The sequence below is a fragment of the Malania oleifera genome, chromosome 7 (assembly GCF_029873635.1).
Source record: "Malania oleifera isolate guangnan ecotype guangnan chromosome 7, ASM2987363v1, whole genome shotgun sequence".
In the NCBI taxonomy this organism is placed as follows: Eukaryota; Viridiplantae; Streptophyta; class Magnoliopsida; order Santalales; family Ximeniaceae; genus Malania; species Malania oleifera.
The window spans coordinates 15,497,755-15,519,625 of NC_080423.1; the positions used below are offsets into that span (position 1 = coordinate 15,497,755).

Genomic DNA, 21,871 nt, shown 5'->3' on the forward strand with positions numbered 1-21,871 from the left:
GTCACTGCCCTCCCGTGGCATGCCCATGAGGTTTCAAAACTCCCATAGATCTCCTCTCATAATTTATTTTGGGACACTTGCACTCTTCCTAACTTTTATTTTTTGTTTTTTGTTTTATGTAAAATACAAGAAGAGATTAGTTTCTTTTTAGCAAACCTATGGAGAGGTCCGTTGAATTTTTCAAACCTTTGGGGTGGTATTTTTGAAAAATTAGGTATGGTCAGTGTATATTTGGTAAACTTTAGAGGAGGGCAGTGTCTTTTACTCAAATAAAAATTTAGGAATAGAAAAATGAAACATCATTATCTATATCTTGTGTTTAGGAGTATAGAATTTTGATCTTAAATTTTTATTTGTATGAATTTAAATAGATTATATAAATTCAAATACAAGCACAAAATTCATGTTTTAAAAAGAATAAATTTTTTACTTCAAAATTGGGTACAATGACATATCCATGATCTCCTTAATCACTTCAATATTTTCACTTACGTGCATTGTCTTTTTAACTTTTTGAAGATTTTTTTTTTTTTATAATTTTTTTTTTACTCATTTTGTCCTTTCCCGGTTCCCTGTTCGTTTCCATATGCAAGAGGGCATCTCAAATGTACCTTTTTAATTAAAAACTCTCCTCTTTCTTAGTTTTAAGATGTGAAAAAAAAAAGTACTATACTATTATAATTTTGATTTGATATGAATTCAAAATTATATATATATATATATATATATATATATATATATATATATGTTCTAAAGCAGAAGCATAACAAACACTAATATTAACATAAGCAAAAATTGGTATCCCTACACGTGTTTATATGCATTGGAGCAAAAATGTTTTTAATGTGAGAAATATTTTGGTCTATTAACTCAAATGGCTAGAGCCTTGTGCATAACACAAACGTTGCCGGTTCAAATTCTATCATTGAAATGAAAATACATTTTGTGTACTGTATAATACATTAATGTACTAAAAAATACAAATATAATTGCCTAGAAAAAAAATACAAGTATATAATTTTTTTCTTATATGATGTATTACTTTATGTAAGATAACAATTTTAAATATGCAGGGTAATAAAAAAAGTTAAGCCCAAGAAAAAAAATCACATCAATATCGCTACTTATGACAGTTTGAACATCTATAATTCAAAAGAGTGATAAAGGAAAAGTCATTACTAAATGATAAGGTGAAATAATCTGTTAAAGTTGGTTAAAAGATAACACGCTAGTGTGTATTCTACTGTACCCTAGTCACGAGCTAAGCTTGTTCAGGGCATTATGCTTACTTGTGACCGTTTATCTCGTGTGCTTAGGATGAATTTTCATCATGTAAATACTAGTGTAGGGTTATTTTCTGCTAGTAGAGTCTTTATAAGCCAAATAAGGCAGTATGACTCCTTGGTCACCTTGATGTTTCCTAGTGTCAGGATGATAATTACATAAAAATCTCTTTAGGGGAGGGTGAGTGTTTATCAGTCATTGCAAAACTCACTTGTAATTGTCAACGTGCTTAGCCTACTTGCCTCCCTCGCTAAGTACACCATGTCAACAGAGGATTTGTTAATGAATTATGTTTGCTTCAATGTTTACTGCTTGCTTGCCACGACTTTCATGAATTGATTACTGTTTCCGCTGCTATCTGAATGAATGTTAATGAAAGTGCTTCGTGGATGAATGTTGGTAAACGATAGGCTGACTAGTTAAACAAGAGTGCTTTAGCTAGTGCCGCATGACCCTTCACAACGGTGGGAAAATAGTCGGACCGTGACATTTGATATCAGAGCTAAGTCGGTGACACTTGGTGAGAGCCCAAGGTCGAGTTGCTACGTGAATTTGATTGCCTTCGTTGTTGGATTTGGGAAGCTTTGGTAAGTGACCATGGCACCAAACAACGTTGAAAGAATCAGTGCACTGGAAGCACAGGTTGAAGAGACAACCAACAATATGGCCAATGAGATGGCCCAACTAAGGGGACTTGTTGATGAAGTGATGGGATCACAGCAGCATCAAGCAAGTTTGACAAGTGAAATGTCAGAGGACTTTCACCACACTGTGGAAACTTTGCAAGCCTAGATGGCAGATCTGGATGCAAAGATGAATGTGATGGTTCTTGCTATGGGGAACTCCAACACTCCGGGAGTTTGCAAGACCAAGGTGCCAAAACCCAGGACATATGGGGGTGCTCGAGATGCCAAGGAGTTAGAGAACTTCTTGTTTGATGTGGAGCAGTACTTTCGAGTTGTGAGGATGACCTCAGAACAGGCAAAGGTGAATACTGCGACCATGTACTTGGTTGGTGATGCCAAACTGTGGTGGCGTACCAAGTACAGAAAAATTGAAAATGGAAGCTGTGTAATTGATAGTTGGGTAGACTTGAAGAGAGAGCTTAAGGCCCAATTCTTTCCTGAGAATGTTGAGTATAATGCAAGGAGAAAATTGAGAGATCTCAAGCATACGGGGTTGATTAGGGAATATGTGAAGCAATTTTCTGCTTTGATGTTGGATATCCGGGATATGTCGAAAAAGGACAAGTTGTTCTATTTTCTAGAGGGGATGAAACCGTGGGCAAGGACTGAACTTCATAGGCAAAGGGTTCAAGACTTGTCAACTACACAAGCGGTTGCAGAATGCTTGGCTGACTACGCTGGTGATGATAACGCTTCGTCCAAACGGTTTGGCGGAGAGGGAAACAGTGGAAAGTCTTTCAAGAATGGCAAACCCAAGAGTGGGGGAGCCGACTTTAAATCATCAACCTCAAAGGAAGCTTCGTCATCTCAAGGGTTCAACACACCCAATGGAAATGAGAAGAGTAAAATTTCGTGCTACTTGTGTAGTGGACCTCATAGAGTTTTTGAGTGCCTTCATAAAGCATCACTTAATGCTTTACAGGCTTCCATTGTAGAGCAAGCAGTGGAAGACGATGAGGAAGAGGATGATGCCCCGAGGGTGGGTTTAGTGTGGCTAGTGAGCATATTGGAAAAGTAGGAAAAAACATCAAAAGTTACACGAGCAAAAGGGTTAATATTTGTGGACTTGAGGATAAATGGGAAGAGTACTCGGGCTACGGTGGATACAGGGGCTACTCATAATTTTTTTTCACAATTGGAAGCATGGAGACTCAACTTTTCCTTAGAGAAGGATACAAGACGCATGAAAGCAGTTAACTCTGTAGCCCAGCTTACTCTAGGAGTAGCCAAGTAAGTGACTATAAAGCTTGGACAGTGGGAAGGTCATGTGAATTTCATAGCGGTGCCATTGGATGACTTTCCAGTCATTCTAGGAATGGAGTTCCTAAGGGGGATGAGGGCAGTGCTGATGCCTTCGGCTGGTTCCCTGTGTCTAATGGGAGATCACTCGTGTATGGTGCAAGTCGTTTCAACGAAAGGAGACGATGGGAAATCCCTTTTAGCCATACAACTCAATGAGAGATTGGGTCAGGGTGAGCAGACACATCTAGCCACAGTGGTGGTAGACAAAGAAGTAGGCCAAGAGCTGGAGTCTACGACCATCCAAACGGTGTTGGATGAGTACAAGGAGGTGTTGCGGGATAAGTTGCCTCACAATTTGCCTTTACGACGGACTGTGGAGGATGAGATCGAGTTGTTATCAGGAGTGAAACCACCTGCTAAAGGGCCATGTTGGATTGCGCCTCGAGAGATAGTGGAGTTAGGGAAGCAACTTGATGAATTGGAAGCGGGATGTGTTCGCCCTTCCAAAACACCGTTGGGAGCATCGGTGTTGTTTTAGAAGAAACATAAAGAGCATCTATGGAAGGTGTTTGACAGGCTGAGGGGAAACAGTCTGGATGTGAAGAAGGAGAATCTCTCTTTCACTCGGCGGAGCAACAAATTCCTTGGTCAAGTGGTTGAACAAGGTCGTATCTGGAGGGGTATGGAGAAGGTAAAGATGATTCAAGAACGGAAGATCCCCACGACAGTGAAGGAGTTGCGTTCCTTTCTTGGCCTTACTAAATACTGCAAGAAGTTCGTTGAGGAGTATTCGCAGAGAATGACTCCAATGACATGACTACTGGGGAGGTATTATTGGCCGCACATGCGGGATGATGTGGTTGATTATACCAAAACTTGTCTCACTTGCCAACAAGACAAGGGGGAGCGGAAGAAGTATAGTGCTTTCATTGCCACACCAAAGTACTGTTTGGCAAAGGAGACGACACAATTGTTCCTTGTGACTGTTGTGAAACATTGGAGTGTTCCCCAAGTTATTATTTGTGACCAAGATTTAATGTTCACTGACAACTTCTTGACAGGGTTTTTCAGAATATTCAGGTCACATCTTGACCTCTCTTTGAGTTATCACCGACAGATAGAAAAACAGATGAAGAGATTTAGAGAGCTACTAGATGAGTACTTGTGCCATTGTGTCAACGACAACCAGAAGAATGACGTGCAACTACTTGATGTGGCTCCATTATGTGGCAAAGCCCAAAAGCGCTTAACAACCAACAAGAGCCCTTTTGAGTTTGTTACAGGCCAACTGCTGCTGTTACCTCACACAGTGGGTGAGCTGTACAGACGAAAGAGTCCCAGGGTGTACATCTTCACCAGTAAAGGGAGACAGAATGCAGAGTTTGCCCAAGCCTATTTGGAGAAAGCTTCTAAGCAGATGAAGAAGTGGGCAGATAAAGGGAGAAGACCAAAGTTTCATGTCAGCTGCCTCAAGCCATTCAACGCCAACACCAATGACTTAAGCAGAAGTCAGTTCAACAGAGCAGAGTTGAAGATAGTGCAACCTAACAGACATAATGTTGAAGAGATCCTTGCAGACAGAAAGTTCATATCCTCAAGGAAGAAGTGGCAGAAGTTCCTAGTGAAGTGGAAATGCCTTGATGACAAAGAAATCAGCTAGATTTCTGCAGAAGATATTCAACCGTTCGTGGACAAATTTGAAGTGTACCTACCGCCAAAAGTCTACGAGGACGTCGACCGCATAAGTGGGGGAGAATGTCACGAGCTAAGCTTGTTCAAGGCATTATGCTTACCTGTGACCACTTATCTTGTGTGCTTAGGATGGGTTTCTATCATGTAAATACTAGTGTAGGGTTATTTTCTGCTAGTAGAGTCTTTGTAAGCCAAATAAGGCAGTATGACTCCTCGGTCACTTTGATGTTTCCTAGTGCCAGGATGATAATTACATAAAAACCTCTTTAGGGGAGGCTGAGTGTTCATCAGTCATTGTAAAACTCACTAGTAATTGTCAACGTGCTTAACCTACTTGCCTCCCTCGCTAAGTACACCATGTAAACGGAGGATTTGTTAATGAATTACGTTTGCTTCAATGTTATTGCTTGCTTGCCACGACTTTCATGAATTGATTACTGTTTCCGCTGTTATCTGAATGAATGTTAATGAAAATGCTTTGTGGATGAATGTTGGTAAACGATAGGCTGGCTAGTTAAACAAGAGTGCTTTAGCTAGCGCCGCACGGCCCTTCACAACGGTGTGAAAATAGTCAGACGGTGACACTTCGCACTGTCAGCACATGCACACACACACGCGCATGGCGTGGGCTATAGGGTGCATTTAGTTGGCGCACAAGCACTTAGCATGCTTGCATCATTCCGAGATCGTGACCGTTGATCATGATTGGATGATTTAAAATTAATCTTATATTTTTTATAAGATCAAGTGGTGCAATCTGAACCGTATAAATAATCTAACGGTCAAAATAATTGATTTTCTAGAATGTCTCGACTGGGGCACGACCAAGAGACCTAGGACATGTGATCAGGTCTATTGAACACGAAGAAAGAATTGAATATATTCCAAACTGTGTCGACCAAGGCTTGACCAATGCATGACTAGGTCGATGCCTAGTGCGATCAGGTCGACGCCTAGTCGATTTCAAAAATCTACTTCGCAAATGACAGTTAATGAAACATATTTGAATAGATGTAACCTTTCGAAAAATGCATAATTATATCTATTTAAAGACATAATTAAATCCAAGAATTATAGAGATATTCAATCATTCTCTCATTCTCTTTCTCTCAAAAAAATTTCACAATTTATATCTTTTTCAATCATGGGTTTTGTTTTCTACAGACATAGAATTCTAGAAATTTGTTCAGATTCTCTTAAGGGTGTTTGTGATTAGTTTTTTGTTTATTTATAATGCAAACTGATATTAGATTATATTTTGGGTTTCATTATATTCTGAAAACGTATTTGCTGACTCAATACACACCGATCTGGTGGTGGCAAATAACATTTTAAAAAAAATGACATTGTAACGTGCCTTAAAACGGTTTCTGCTCTACAACATTTTATCTATTTATCATTTAACAATTTCTAATCACCACAATGTAAGTTTCTCATCTTAAAGGAAGAAGTCAATTCGCCTTCCAAAATATAGTCTAACAAGTAACATTTTAGAAAAATGGCACTATATTGAGTTTTAATGGTGGAAGGTTTTGAATATAAATTTTTGATGTCCAACAATTTTTACATTGTCAAATTTTCAGCACATGAGCATGAAATTTTGAGATTTCAATAAAGTTTGGATCATTTGTAAGATGGACATTGATCACATTTTTAGTTTGAGGGTGGTTGGAAAGTGAAAATTTGTTGTCATCATTTATAAGAATTGAAACTCAAAAATAAAATAAAAATGATGTACAAACTGTTAGAACAAAAGTAGAATTTAATGCAGTAAAATGTTCAAATATCTACAACCTATTTTCGAATCTTAAAAGCAAAAATCCAAATTAGCATGATGAATACTTAAGTGTCTATAACCCTAAATTTAAAGTTATGTTTCAAATTATCACAAAATGAATTTCAAATTCAGGAAACAGAAAAGTTAGGCCATCATTCAATACAAGTTACTGGGAAGTTAAAATACTATTTGGTTTCTCATCGTATGCTATCAACTTGTAGCTTTAAAACACATGCACAATATATATGTAGTTAAAATTTTCATGCCAATACACAATATTTGGTTCATAATACATTAATTTATAAAATTAATAAATTAGATGATAATTGTACGAGATTGAGGAGTTGTTTAGAGTTGGTAAAGATTGACAACTAGAGGTTGTATTTAGCAGTTGAAATCTAAGTTTAAGGATTTCAAAGATGAAAATGTGTAGTGTTAAAGGACTTTTGAATTGAGACATCTCATGATTGCATATGGACCTCCTTATGTAAGAATTTTTTTAAAAAAACACAAAAAATATGGTGACTACAATCTGAGCTTCAAAAGAAGACATGATCATTACGCTTTAACCAAGTTATTCTATTCCACCTCTTAAAAAGAAAAGAACTTAAATCAAATACTTAGTAGCATGACGATACATTTATACAAAATTTCTGCTTTGAGTACACGTAATGACTAATGAAGATTAGAATAAAAGGTTTAAGGGGAGGCCAAGAGTCCATTTCAATTTATTTACATTTCTTCCTTATCCTTTTATCCTTGCTTACAATTTGTGCAACCAAATGTACATACAATATGCATGGGGTTAGCCGCTTTTACTGCTTTTGCTTGTTGCTCAAAGGTTCTAATGATCCTTCTAGTCCTCCACTACTTGTAGAAGGGAAGTACATATTAGAGTGGGTAGGTGTTCAAAGGTTACCTTAGTAGGTCCCTTAATGCCTTATATGGGTACACATGTACCCTAGAATTTTGTCCATTATCATTGTTACCCTAGCCTACAACCCTATGCATGATTCAGGGCAATCAGTTTTGGGTTCAATCTCTCAATAAAGAAGAAAAATTTTTATGTTCCCCAAGCGGCTCGAGTTGTATGGTAATTAGTTATCTTTGCATTGTTCGTGTTATTGATTACAAATGCATCCTTTGGGGTGTGTGTGTGTTCTTTTTTTTTAATCTCTAAGAATTGCTTGGTGTAACAACCTTTGATGGGTCACATATGACGCTATCTTGATGGCAACTTTGGAAAAAATTCTTGGAAGCATATATGATTGTCTTGGCATCATTTGGAATCTCAAGGCATGTGTATGCATGCATGCATGCCACACATGCCATTGTTTGGGATTCCCCACACGTATTTATCCCTCCATGTGTGTCATTATGCTAGGCCCCTACTCCTTCCCTTTTGGGTATTTAAACCCCAAATAGCTTCAATTGTAGTTTCTCCTTCCTTGTTTCCTCCCTACATTTCTTTGCCTTCTCAATTCATCTATCACTAGTGTTTTTCTCTGTCTGTGCTCGCTTTTGATGCTTCTCCATCTTCTTTTATGATCTTGAGTTTCTCTTACTCCCCTAGCTCCTCAAGTGCATATCATAGTCTCCCTTGCCATTTTCTTTTCTTTCCTTTGAATTCCACCACGATGTTCAGCCTTTTCTCTCTGTCAAAACCCCTCTATCTTCATAGCTAAATGAAAAAGGGTGAACCATCAATATCCCACTAGCTTTCTCTTATAAATTCGATATCCCTGAATGTCTTCTTCTAATGTAAGAGGTTTGCTTGAGAAAGCCTAAATGCCTCTTGCCTCTTTCAAAGAGGCTTATCCTTCACTTGACGAGGTTGAGGCCTTTGTCAATACTAGGGATCTTACATTGGAGGAGTTTAAGTGATCTTAGTTTGAACTAATCACGTTGAGCTTGGAGGACCTCCATTGTTGCTTTCTATATCTCTTCCAACTTCCTCAGGCTACCAAAGCCCCATGAAAGCCTATTCAACTCAACTCAAGGTGTTTGTATTAATGAAGATGCTCTCAAGGTTGGGTTTTTGTTCCCATTCCCCTCTTTCTTTGTGGAGATATTTAACCACTATGAGATCTCACCTGCACAAATTCCCAACTTGTGGTGAACCTTGTGTTGGGATTCGTCATGATTCCTAAAAAACATTAGATTTTTTGTAGCCTAAAGCTATGGTTTCTTTTTGCTATAGAATAACATTGTGCTTTCCACATTGTGCCAAGCCTAACAAAAAAATTTCATGATGGTGGTTGTCTTTTCCATCCATGATTGGAAGTGCAAATATGTTTTTTGGCCTTTTGTGAGGGGATGTGAACAATGAGAACCAAGTGGAGGAAGCCGGAAAAAGATGCAGAGTTCAATCCATATCGATCCCAAGCCCAAAAAGAGAAACAAAGGGGTTGTTTGATCTATGCATGTTTTTTTTTCCCTTTATTTTCTTTTTTTTTTTCTTTTTCCCATCCTTCTTAGTATGCTAGATCTTATTCAAATTGGGATTCATCTAGCTTTACTAAATCAAGTTGAAGTAACTCTTCCTTTCATCTTAGATTACTTGTACATTCTTGTGTTTTTATGCCAAGTTTTTTTTTTTTTGGTCTAGAGAGAGTAGAAGACAATAATCCCCAAATTCCCTTTCTCAAAAGGATATTCTTGTAAATAGATAATGGGGCCATTGCCTATTTAAAAAATTTTGAACTTTTCCCCTCATTTACTTTTCAAAGATGAATAATTCCTAACTTTCTTTTTCATTAAAATTTGAAGGTTTAACCTTAATTGAATTTACAATTTCATATGTAAACCAATTCTTGTATTTTTTAAAAATTATCTTAATGCGTTAATTGCACCGATAGTTCTAGAACTATCACCAACATCTAAATTTGGTCACAAAACTTCTATTTGTTGCATCATTGATCTTAATTCATGTGATTCATTGCAATGTGATATCGAATTGATATTCGTATAAGATATCAGACATTTTCGTTAACTTTGCATTCAACTTATAGGTTTTTTGAGAACATAATTCGTCTCAAACCATTAATTTATATATATATATATATAAAAAGAAGCCTCTTTGCTTTGTTTTATGAGGTGACACAAAGGGGAAGATAATGAAATATGCTGCTCGCTAGGAATATGTGCCGCTATATTTTCCCTCCATGATTTGCCTGGTAAACATGATTCCGTTGAGTGATAACTAAAAAGTGTATTACTACCTTATTGATGAATAATATGAATAGACACTTCCAAACATGTGTGTTGTGATGCTTATTTGTTGTGTGTGTTATATGTGATGGCTATCTGCTATGTTTGTAACTCTTGCCCCTATGTTATTAAATGGATATAATATCACTCTCTCACTATCATCACGACTCAGGTAACTATGTATAGTAGTAGCCTTGATCGTTTGAATATTGGCTAACTTGGTTTAGAAGAGCTCTAGGCAAGTGTTGCGCACACAAACCTCTACTTAAGGAAATCTAGGCTCATGATATTAGGCTTCAACCTTATAAGCCACCCCTTGTAAGACAAAATCAATAGATCAAAATAGACAATATTTCACCAAAATTGAGTTAAAATCATTGCACTTTGCTTCAATCTCCACCAAATGTTGAAAAACTTAAGAGATAAAAGAGGATGTGGTTGTCGACCCATAGCATGTGAGGATCACAACATGTTGTGGAGCCAGTCCTCAATGATTTTTTTTTTTGAAATCCAAGTAATTTTATTCCTCTCATTTGAACAACTCATCTCCCAAAAAAGAGGGCATTACAAAATCCTTACATATAATAACTCCAAATAAGGGATTAAGTTTGATAAACTTTTTGGTTTTGGCTTGTCAATACTTGAGTCTTGTATACAATCCAACACCATGAATGGTGGATTCGAAGACAACCCAATTAATGTCGTGCAATTCAAAATCCAAAGGACAGAAGAGTTTTAGAATCCAATTGGCAGAAGAGAAGTGAAGAAAGAGAAGAAATTTATTAGAGAAAAAATTCATTTCCTTCCTATCCACTTCTCTCAATAATAAAAAAATGGACATACATAATGCATAAATTGCAAGATTATATAATTGTAGGCAAGGGAAAGGGTATATTTACAAAGGAGGATTTATAGGAGGGATTTTGGCGCCAGTAAATATCCCTAAAACTCCCATTCTCAGACCCACAATCTTGGTCTCTACAGTACAAAACTCTGTCATCCGCTAATCATTTCAGCATTTAGATTTAAACACCCTTGCTATATAAAAGTGTTAATAATATACATTACACATGGACATGAGTGCTCTGCTCAGGCTGGGCACTTCATGAGCTTTCTACAGAGTGAAATTTGTTGACCATGGAGGATCTTCAATGAAATTATCAAGACAGCGTGGCTCACTTCCATCTTTTAGCATTTTTCAGCCCCTTCGATCTTGCTTTTGCTTGCTGAAATGCCTGCACTTTCTGTTTCTTACGAGCTTCCTTCTCAGCCTGTTATAAACGAAAATTTGAATATAGAGATTTTTCTCAAATTGCCATTCCATGTACCAATTATAGCTCTCTCTCTCTCACTCTCTCTCTTCTTTCTTTCTCCGCCTCTTATGACATAAAACTAGTTACACAACAATACTTACCTTTGACATCTTGGATTTGGCTTTCACTTTAGGACTGGTCGCCTGAAGCTCAGCCTCACGTTGTAGCTCCCTCCGCCTTGCATCAAGGTTCTTCTCTAGATAATACTGAGATTTGTTGAAATTTCAATATTTAGAAACAACAAATGAATTCAACAATGAGTAATTGGCCATTCATTTAGACTTATACCCAACAATGAAAAATGAAATGAACTCCCAAGTCCTGCCCATGCCATATGACCCAGATTGAGAAAGCAATTTTGGTTTTCCATATTCAATAAAGGCGACCTTTCAATTAATAAAATCCCCTAGCACTAAAAAGATGTTAGTACAAATACCAGAATAGATACAGAGCTTGGAACAAAAACATGGACAAAGAAATAAGGTACCATTTATGCATCGATGCAATAATCTTATCATAATCCTTTTAATCTAAATGGTACTGGTTTTAGCGTTGGAAATCTGCTAAGTAGGTCCATCATTTTCATTTGTTAGGCATCAGCGAACACTAGGCATGTTTCTACTTACAACACCTAGTACACCAAATTTACGTGGCAGTCATCTAGTCTTGTGAAACCATAGATAGTCAAATTACTGCAGAAACCATGTACTGAAAACTGTTTGGAAAGCTTTTTGATCATTCAAAAGATGATTTAGCTTTCAAACTTGTAAATACTGCCACAAAAAAGTTGGTGTTTATTGTGTTGGGGTCACCTGATCCGCAATCATTGCAGCCACTCCAGTAAATTACTCATTTGCCCATGCACTTCATGTTTGATGGGGAAATAAGAAACCACTCACACCCCCTCTTATTTTCCCCTTTTTCCTCTCCTCTAGCTCTCTCCTACTCTCTTTGCCTATGAACTCAAAATTCCCCACACTGATTTGTAATTTTGACAAAAAAGAGAGGGTTTGCATTGAAGTTGTGAAATTATTACAAAGGAAGCACACTTACATTGTAATCACCAGCATAGTCTTGTAAATTGCAATCTTTAACCTCCACTACTCTATTAACTATTTGCTTTATGAAGTATCGATCATGAGAAACAGTGATCACGGTACCCTCATATGCCGTTATTGCCTCCTAATAAACAAATAGAATCACAAAAAGTTTAGTTGGAAATGTAGCCACATGCTACAATATATTTATAATACAGGAGGAACAAACGAAATAGAAACCAAACCTCAAGCATCTCTTTTGAAGGTATATCCAGGTGATTGGTTGGTTCATCCAAGACTAGCAAGGTTGATGGTTTCACCATAAACTTGCAAAAAGCAAGACGCGCCTAAACAGGAAAAGAACATGCAAAGTTTAAATTCAGATAGAAATGTAATTATTAATTTAGTAATACAATATGGGATCATTTGCAACAGCAATACCTGAAGCATATGGACGAAAAGAAATTTGTTAAAACAGATGCAGAAATGCTACTTGAACTATATTAAACAGATAAAATCATGTTCAGGTTAAGTCAACCATTCTACATTGGGGAAACAAGCACAGCTATGTCTAACCCCAACTTGATGCTCTGTTGTTATTAAAATCATATACTACATGTTGATGACTATGTCCTTCCCAATTTTGTTTACAATTGTCAGAAAAAAAGGTTCTCTAATACAAAATGATGAAGAGCCAACTGAATACCATGGTAAAATGAAGAAATCATAAAGCTAAAAAATTTAATAGCCCCCCCCAAACATCTTCTTTTCGATTATGTTGCTACCCTACATATAACATCATTTTCCCTTAACATGATCATGGCAACAAGCATCACCCTTTCCCAAAACTCTTGCACAATTTGATAGTGTGTGCCTCCACAAAAACAAACAGAAATATTTCAAATTGAATCGCATACATGCACATGCAAGCCTTTAGGGTTCTGCACACATCAACATCCATTTCAATGATCATTGATTGGATCAACAAAGTCAGGAAAATCCCCAAAGAATTCTCCATCATTATTTGGAAACCTTCACCCCAGTGTTCATCTGATAATTTACATGACACCAGTCTAATCCTGTAAGCTAACCACAAACTGTGTTGCAGGAAACCATCATAGTGATATTCAATAAATACTCAAAAAACAAAACAAGATTGTTTTGAAACCACAAAGGCTAAATGAGTCAGCTAAAGGAATGCTTAATTACATATGAATATGCACTTTCAATTTTACCTTCTCACCACCACTCAAAACGGAAACCTTTCTATCAAGCGTGTCAGATTTAAAATTACAACGACCAAGAAGTCCTTTTATTTCGTCCATTCTCCAGTCTTCAGCAACCTCTTCAACTGTCTGAACCACTGTTTTGTCCAAATCAAGTGCCTCAGCCTGAAAATGAGATATGTTTCTATATAATAAGCACAATCGTAGAGATACCAACAAAGCATAAATACTAGAATCATCAATGACCAATAGATAAAGTGACAAACCTGATTCTGCTCAAAATAGTTAGGCAGGATATTATGCTCCCCAAGCAGCACTTCACCTCCTCTTGGCTTCACTAAACCCATGATGAGTTTAAGAAGAGTACTCTTTCCACACCCATTTGGGCCAATAATGGCAATTTTCTCTCCCCTTTCAATTGTAAGATTTGCCTTGTTAAATAGTACCTGGCAACCAATGCATATGGATATCATACAAGTAAAATATAAATGTATACATGGTTATAAAAAGATAATACATTCGATGATTTTCTCCTTTCTATTGATCAATACGAAAACTCACATTATCCTCATAGCCAAATTCCAGATTCTTGATAGTTACAACAGACCTTCCACTTCTTCCACGCTCAGGGAACCTGATCTTCATTTGTTTTCTATGAAATGGCTTTTCAACTGGGCCCTCTACTTGAAGTTTTTCCAGCTTCTGTTATCACAATAAATTAACAAACAGATAAATAGATAATTCATGAACTAGTAGTTACATCACCTAGTCAGCCAACAAATATGCGTATAAAAGAAAATGAGATCTATAGTATATGACATGGCTGAATAACCTGAAACCAATTAACTCTACTGATATTAATAAAGCATTCAGAATCAAAAACTAAAAATAGGAAAGTTCCCACTGGCACCTGATAGCAATTTACCATAAAATAATTTAGCATTTTATAAACGAAATGATTTTAAGAAAACAAAACACAGAACAGACCTACCACAGAAATGAAGGAAAAACTGGAGTATAGTTTAGCAACAAGAAATGCACATTTGCTCATTCACCGTCTTAAATTCAAAATGCCTAAGGTTCAAACAATGCTTATAAATTACAGCAAAAGCACATCTGCTGTTTGGCTGCCCATATTATCTGAGGAATGTAAAACCAAGACTAAGAGAGTGAGACCCAAAATAGCAGCATTTTGCAAGAAGAAGGCAGAACATACCACCTCCAACAAAAATATTGCTATCTGTGCTGCAGAACAGAAACATTAGGACACCAGTGCACCATGATACATATTTTCAAGAATGTAAGGTAATGTGATATGCCAGATTAAACATAAACAAGTAAAGAATACAACACTCTAGATTCTCTCAGCAGTTTTGATAATCAAGCGACTGTAATACTTGTTAAAGAACATGCATTGTGAGTTATGTACAGCTGCCATGCGATCACGAGCCTAATGAATCTCTGGTTTGGAGTTTTACACTAACATGAATGTAACTAGTTGATTTAATGTGAACAGTAGTTTATTATTTTATTAAATTGTTGTACTTGCTGATGCAGTAGATCTACCTTTTCAGCAGTTGATGCACGGCCGGCATTCGTCCCAGAACTTAACCTGTTTATCAAGTCTCTTGTCTGCTCAATTTCCTTCTGTTGCTTTTCCCATGCTGCATACTGAGTTTCAATCCATGTAGCCTTAGCAATGACATAATTAGAATAATTTCCCTCATACGTCCTGGATACACCCATATCAGTTTCCACAATTTTTGTACACAACTGATCAAGGAAAGCCCTGTCATGAGATATGATGACCATTGGCACATCTTGCTTGCTAAGATAACCTTCAAGCCACTCAATGGTGTCAAGATCAAGATGATTAGTCGGCTCATCCAAAAGTAATAAATCTGGATCCTGCAGATCATCACACCGTTCACTCATATCAATAATCATTTATAAGCCACCAACATCCATACATTCTGATCTAAAGATGAGATAAGCAAGCAACCATGGATTCTAATTCTAATGATGAGATAAGCAACCAAACGATAACACTTGCACCATGTACAATAGTTATATCTGCTACATATCACATCAGCCATACAGTAATGCATGTGAAAGCCCTTTACCCTAATACTTCTAAAGTTGGGACACCAGGTGTAATATCTGTTCTTATCAGTTTAGCACCATGGACTGTAATGATAACCACAAAACAAATCAGAAAGATAAACTATTCCCTCTAATGGCTTTATTCTGGAAAAAAACATTTTCACTTTTCATTTACATAAAACAAACATAACTTAATGGATGATCAAATAAGCTGGTGAAAGCATCAGTTATGCAGACAGGATTCTCAAGTCACCTGAATATTAATTATTTTGTGTGATATGGTCAGACATTTCATCCTTACATTATTTTCATGGAAATGTTCAAGATGTTGCAATTGCAAGTCGAAAGAGCACATAGCAGTGTATTTTTACATCCAGAAAAATTCATCAAAACAGCCGGGAAGGTGCATTTGGGAATTTGTTGGTTTGAGTTATTTTTGTTTTAGTATTTCATATTTATTTTTAAAGTTTAACTATATATGCTTCAAAATAATTAAAAATAAAAATTTCAGTTCCCATGATTCGTAAACATGTTTCTGAAGAACTTCAAATCTTGTTTTGTCTTTTTTCTTTTTTGGAAACAGAAATAGACCATGTTTAGTACAAACCAGAACATGGAAACAGAACAGGAAACAGCACAAACATACCTGCTTCCAAATGCACTTAAAACCAACATTTCACTTAAATGGAAATAATACCTGAAGTAAAATCTTCCCAAGTGACATCCTCATCTGCCAGCCACTGCTAAAAGATTCCACCAACCTATCTGAATCCTCCCGTGCAAAACCAAGTTCAGGCATCAACTTATTAATCTTATAATCCACTTCATCCAAGTCGACGGCTTGTGCTCGCCTCTGAAGCAAATCAAACTCATCCAAAAGCCTTCCCATCAAGTCCAAATCCTCCACTGAATTCTCTATTGCCTTCTGCACTTTCTCCAACCTCGAAGCTATCTCCATCTCCTCCTTAAACGCACTCATAAGCTCCTCCTTCACTGTCTTACTAAAGGAAACCTCAAATTCTTGACTCAAAAACGCAATTTTCATATTGGGTTTGGCCTTGACCACATTTCCTGAATCAGGTTCTTCCTGCCCTGTAATAATTCTCAATTGGGTTGTCTTCCCTGCACCATTTACGCCCACCAACCCCACCTTTTGGCCTTTCTTCACTTCCCAACTCACATCCCTCAACAGTGTCACACCCTTAAAGCTTTTACTTATATTCTCTAACCGAACACCCGACAATATACTAGAAGCGCCACTACTCGACTGCTTATTCACACGTTTGCGCTCAAGTTCACTCACGGAATTGTCTGAAAACAACGATTCTATATCTTCTTCAACATTAGTTTCGGCCACCGATGTTTTAACAGCCACCGCCGATAATTTATACAAAGGGTTTTTACTTCTACGATTGAAAAAAGTGGTATTTCTGACTGAACCGACATTACCCGAGAGGGAGTGGGAGGCTATGGAAGTTGAAATTGACCGGAAACGTGGCCGGAGTGCCGATTTTCGGGCGTCGAGAAGAGCTGAGCCCGTGAGGAACGTCGACTGGAGATCGAGACGATGAAGTTTAGCCGCCAAATCCATGGTTAATGAGCAGAAAATAGTGAGAAATGACGAGAAAGTGGTGGAGAATGGGGTGGTGTGATTGAAATTCCGAACGCGCAAGGAGTCTCTCAAGACTCCGCAGAGCTGCAGCGACGACCGGAGGATCAGCTTCTCTGCCCACCTAAGAAATCATGGATATGCTTGCGAGCGGCTTTAACAAAATTTGTTTTTTATTGAATTTTTTTAAATGAAAATATGTAAAAAATAAAATAAAAATTAACCTTTATCTTTTTTGGAAAGAAATTAAACACAAAAAATCAAAACATTCTTGACAATTAAGAAAAAGAGTTTAGGCTAATGCCTAACGCCTCGTTCGATTTAGCTATTTATTAAAATAAAATATAATATAATTTAAATTTTAAAAATTAAGAAAATAAAATATTTTTTATATATTTATAATTATTTTATTTAATATATGATATGATTTGAGAAAAATTATTTCTAATCTATTCGTCGATAAAATATTCACATTATTATTTGTTCTATCATTGTCTTTTCACATTATTATCTGTTTTATAATAATAATAAAATTTCTTATATAACTAATTATAATCAATCTATTAAAACTAATCTATTTTTCTGAAAATATGCAGTCCACAAGCCAAACAAAATATCAGTACAACAAAAATGTAATTAAAATTTAACATGTAAACTTGTACTTAGGTTTGCATGTAAATTATTACTTTAACTTGAAAATTGGCATCTCCCTAATAATCATGAGTTCTTTATTAAAAATATTTAAATGGATAAGTATTAAAATTTATACGCAAGAGGATATCGGTGTAAATTTTAAGAAAGGATAAGAAGGGTATGAGATGAAAGATGTGCGACTTATTGTTATATGACACAATTCTAATGGGACTCTAACGAACTTAAAGAAAGAAAAAATGAATAATGATATGCCTAAAATACTTTTTCTTCCAATGCGCTCCCTCTACCAAATCGGAATAAATAGCATAAATTTTCTTTATGTATATACTAAATTATCGGCTGGTATCATCATTCAAAAATTAGATAACTAATGGGTGTATGAATAGAGAGCCAAAATATCATATCAATTCATAATTTAAGAACTAAGGAAATTTTTTTTAAATTTTAAGGTTCAATTTATGCAATATGCCTTACTAAAGCATAGTCGTGAGACTCATAAGATAAAATAAATCACATTTTTATATTTTATGAGACAACATAAGTAGTTGACAACAACAACAATAACAAATATTCGGTAAGGATCATAGTGATCTAAAATATTTTATGCTGGACCCTTCTCCTTTATTCGGGCTTGGGATCGACTATGTGTGAAAAAATTAGGATATTAAGTGCATCACAGGCAGAGTTAACATCAGTAGTAGACACTATTAGTAAAAAACAAAGACTCTAAAAAAAAAAAATGACTTGATCTAAAATGCATGATATTTTTTTTTTCATAATCGAGAACTATTCAATGCAAATCTAGAAATATTTAAAATTTATGACAGTTACTAATGATTAAAAATAAAAATAACAAAAATAAATGCCCTATTGCAGTTATTTTTATACTGTAATGCAATAGAAAAAGATCATTAAACAAAAATAACATTAAATTTTCTTTTTAATACTTTTTTTTTTAGAATTACCATTGCTTAACTTTAGCAAAAAATAAAAAATAAAAAATCACCATTGGCTAATTAAGAAATGAAGGCTATTACTCTTTGTTACTTTGTTTTTATTTTATGTAAAAAAAAAGGTTTTCTCTTTATTTTTATTTTTTTAAGGCTTAGAATGTGGATGGTCTCACAGAGTTGCATTATGTGGTGAGGGGGGACTAGGTGTAACCAAGAAGCGGATAAAGCACACAGCAAACGGCATTGCCAATCTTGTGGTGGAGGTTCTAGCCCATCCATGGCCAAGGGTACCCACCTGTTATTTTCTGCCACGTGTGCCCTAACCCAATGCCATTCCTTTCATTTCACCAAAATAAAAAGAAAAATTAAAAAAAAAAAAAAAAAAAAACTCACTGCTTAACTTGGTTTTTTTCTTGGTAAAAATCATTCATTCAATGAAACCCTAATAGGACAATTATGCTAACATCTTCATGCAAAGCTCAATTAATTAGAGAAGCAAGACGTGATATCCAATTAATCGTATGAAACGAAAAAAATAGTATATGTGTGTGTTATATATAAGGAGATATTTATGCAATAGTTATAAAAAAAGTGAATGCTAAATTAGGTGAATTAATCTCTTTTGATATATATTAGTAATTTGATGCATGCAAATATAGTATGACCAAATGTCTTTATTGGACTTAAAGAGTAAGATGACTTTGAGTAAAGATCTCTATAAATTTATTATGAAGTCAAGTCGACTTCGAAGTTGCCTTCGTAGGTTTATCAATAGCTAACACTTAAGGTTGATCTTAGAACAACTTTTAATTCAATCTATTGGAGCTTTACAGTCATGGTTGTAAAGGTAATCGGCATTCTTTGCAATTTTGTGGACTGCATTAAAGAGTTTGTTACAACATCCAATTTCTCTCTATTTATTAATGATTGCACTAAATGTTTTTGCGAAGAAATGAAAGAAATCAAACAATTAGGATACCTTTTATCTCCTTACCTATTTGTTATGGTCATGGAGGAATTAACTAAAATCCCTCAAAGAGCTCTTCTAAGGGTGAACTCAACTATCACTACAATGCCATAGGCTACATCTTACTAATCTATATTTTGCATATAATCTCATCATTTTCTCTCTGTCTACTATGCTTTTTTAATAAAATATTACCAAAAAGCTTTTAGAAAATCAGGAAGATGGTTCAAGTTTTGAGGACTCCAAGTAGTCAAACCATATTTGTTAGCCTTGGTGGCTACATAATTATGTTTAATATGTTTTGATGATATTAACCTATTTGTGGTTCCTAATGTTTCCATCTTTGCAGATCATGTTAAGTACAAGTTCAAGTGACAAATACTAAAAGTATTGGTCAAAAGGTAAAAATCGAACCGAGTAGACATCAAGAAGGAAAGATCAAAAGGACACTCACTCCAAAGAACTCAAGCCTCCAAGGAAGCCAATGTAGAATTATATGTAATGAAAAGTGTTTGAGGTAGTAATTTTTTTGTAACTTTTGCGGTTTTATTTCATGCACAATTTCTGAGCAAGAGTTGAGCAAAATGCATATACATGCTAGGACACAAGAGTATATTAGATATCACATAAATGAAAAATAAGTTTTTCATTGTTTCATAATTAAGATTTTTTAAAGGCAAAATCATGACTTATATGAAAATATCCTATAATCAACTTTGATTAAAATGAGACAAGTGTGAAGTAATCTTAGTATTGTGAACTTTAATATACTTGGTCTTGGTTAAAATAAAACTATTTTTATATACCTAAAGATTCAATTAAATCAAGTATATTTTTATAAGGACAAGTTTTAAATCATATTATTGTTAGAATCTTTTACAAACTTGGTCTTGGTTGGGTTTAAAGTCTTAGTTATGCACCTATCAAATTTTCTGAACATCTTTCGGTATTTAGGGCATAACTTTTGTTAGAAAAGTCCAAAAAAAGATGTTCTTGGTTTATATGGAAATCAAAGAGAAAAACTCACAACTTTCATGTTGATGACTTTTTTATGATTTGGGGTATTCGTTGACGATTCAGGGTAATTCGTTGACGATTTCAGGCAAAATGTTAATAGTCGATGAGAATGGGAGCAATTAGTCGACGAATAAGGGCAAATAGTCGACGATTGGCATCAGGATTCAGTCTCCAACAACTATAAATGGCTAGTTTTCAATTTAAACATATAATATATCACCCCCAACAGCCATAAAACGGCTAGTAACCCATTTTTCCTATAAATACAAGTCCAAAGAATTGTTTTACACATTGATTTAGTAGTTCATATATCATTTCCAAGCACACCACATTTTAGTTCATATGTCAAGTACTCCATTTCTCTCTTACTCCTTAACTTTGTTGTGAATTATTACTTTGAGAGAGTTGTGTGAGGTTTTGGTTGTATTAATTATCAACTCATTCAAGGAGCATTTGTTTTTTATTCCATCTTCAAGTTGTAAAAGGTTCTTGGTGAACCGGATCACAAAAGGTTCTTAGTGAACCGCGGTTGAAGGTTCGTGGTGAACTGAAGTGCAAGGATTCTTGGTGAACCTTGTGGCTCTTGGTGAGCGAAAGGGATTTGTTCTCGATTGTAAAAGCTTCTCTGCCGATGAAGGAGTTTCATAGTGGATTGTGGAATCCTTGAGTTGGTCTCAAGGCATAGACGTAGGTTTGATGCCGAACCACATTAAAATACCGATGTTAAGCTTCTCTACTCTACTCTTTATTTTACATCTTGTGCATGTTTTACATTTCATATATCGTGATATAAGTTCTTGTATCTTGCCAAGAGTTTTATTTTGTAGAAAAAGTCGAAAATACGTGAAAGAGATCATTCACCCCCCCTCTTGACTTTATCCTAGCGGGCCGACAATTGGTATCAGAGCAAGGCACTCATTTTTCCAAAATAAAATCCAGAGCAAAAAGATCAAATGACGTATTTGATGGACACATCTTCCCAAGGACAATCTGTGACCAAACCACCAATGTTCAACGGCTCCAACTATCCGACTTAGAAAAATCGAATAACCATCTTCATCCAAGCACACAATCTTAAAATGTGGTGGGTCATCACAAAGG

General features: G+C 35.7%; 1 protein-coding gene across 1 annotated transcript; it reads right to left on the reverse strand.

Moving 5' to 3' along the window:
• Nucleotides 1-10,738: 10,738 nt before the first annotated feature.
• LOC131159943 (ABC transporter F family member 5-like) lies at nt 10,739-17,478 on the reverse strand. Its single transcript, XM_058115190.1, has 9 exons — nt 16,268-17,478; nt 15,034-15,375; nt 14,029-14,169; nt 13,734-13,913; nt 13,477-13,632; nt 12,487-12,588; nt 12,258-12,386; nt 11,306-11,410; nt 10,739-11,162 (listed from the first exon to the last, which is right to left on the reverse strand). Exons 1-9 carry the CDS (start codon nt 17,159-17,161, stop codon nt 11,067-11,069), a joined length of 2,145 nt encoding a protein of 714 aa, XP_057971173.1. The 5' UTR covers nt 17,162-17,478; the 3' UTR covers nt 10,739-11,066.
• Nucleotides 17,479-21,871: the final 4,393 nt, after the last annotated feature.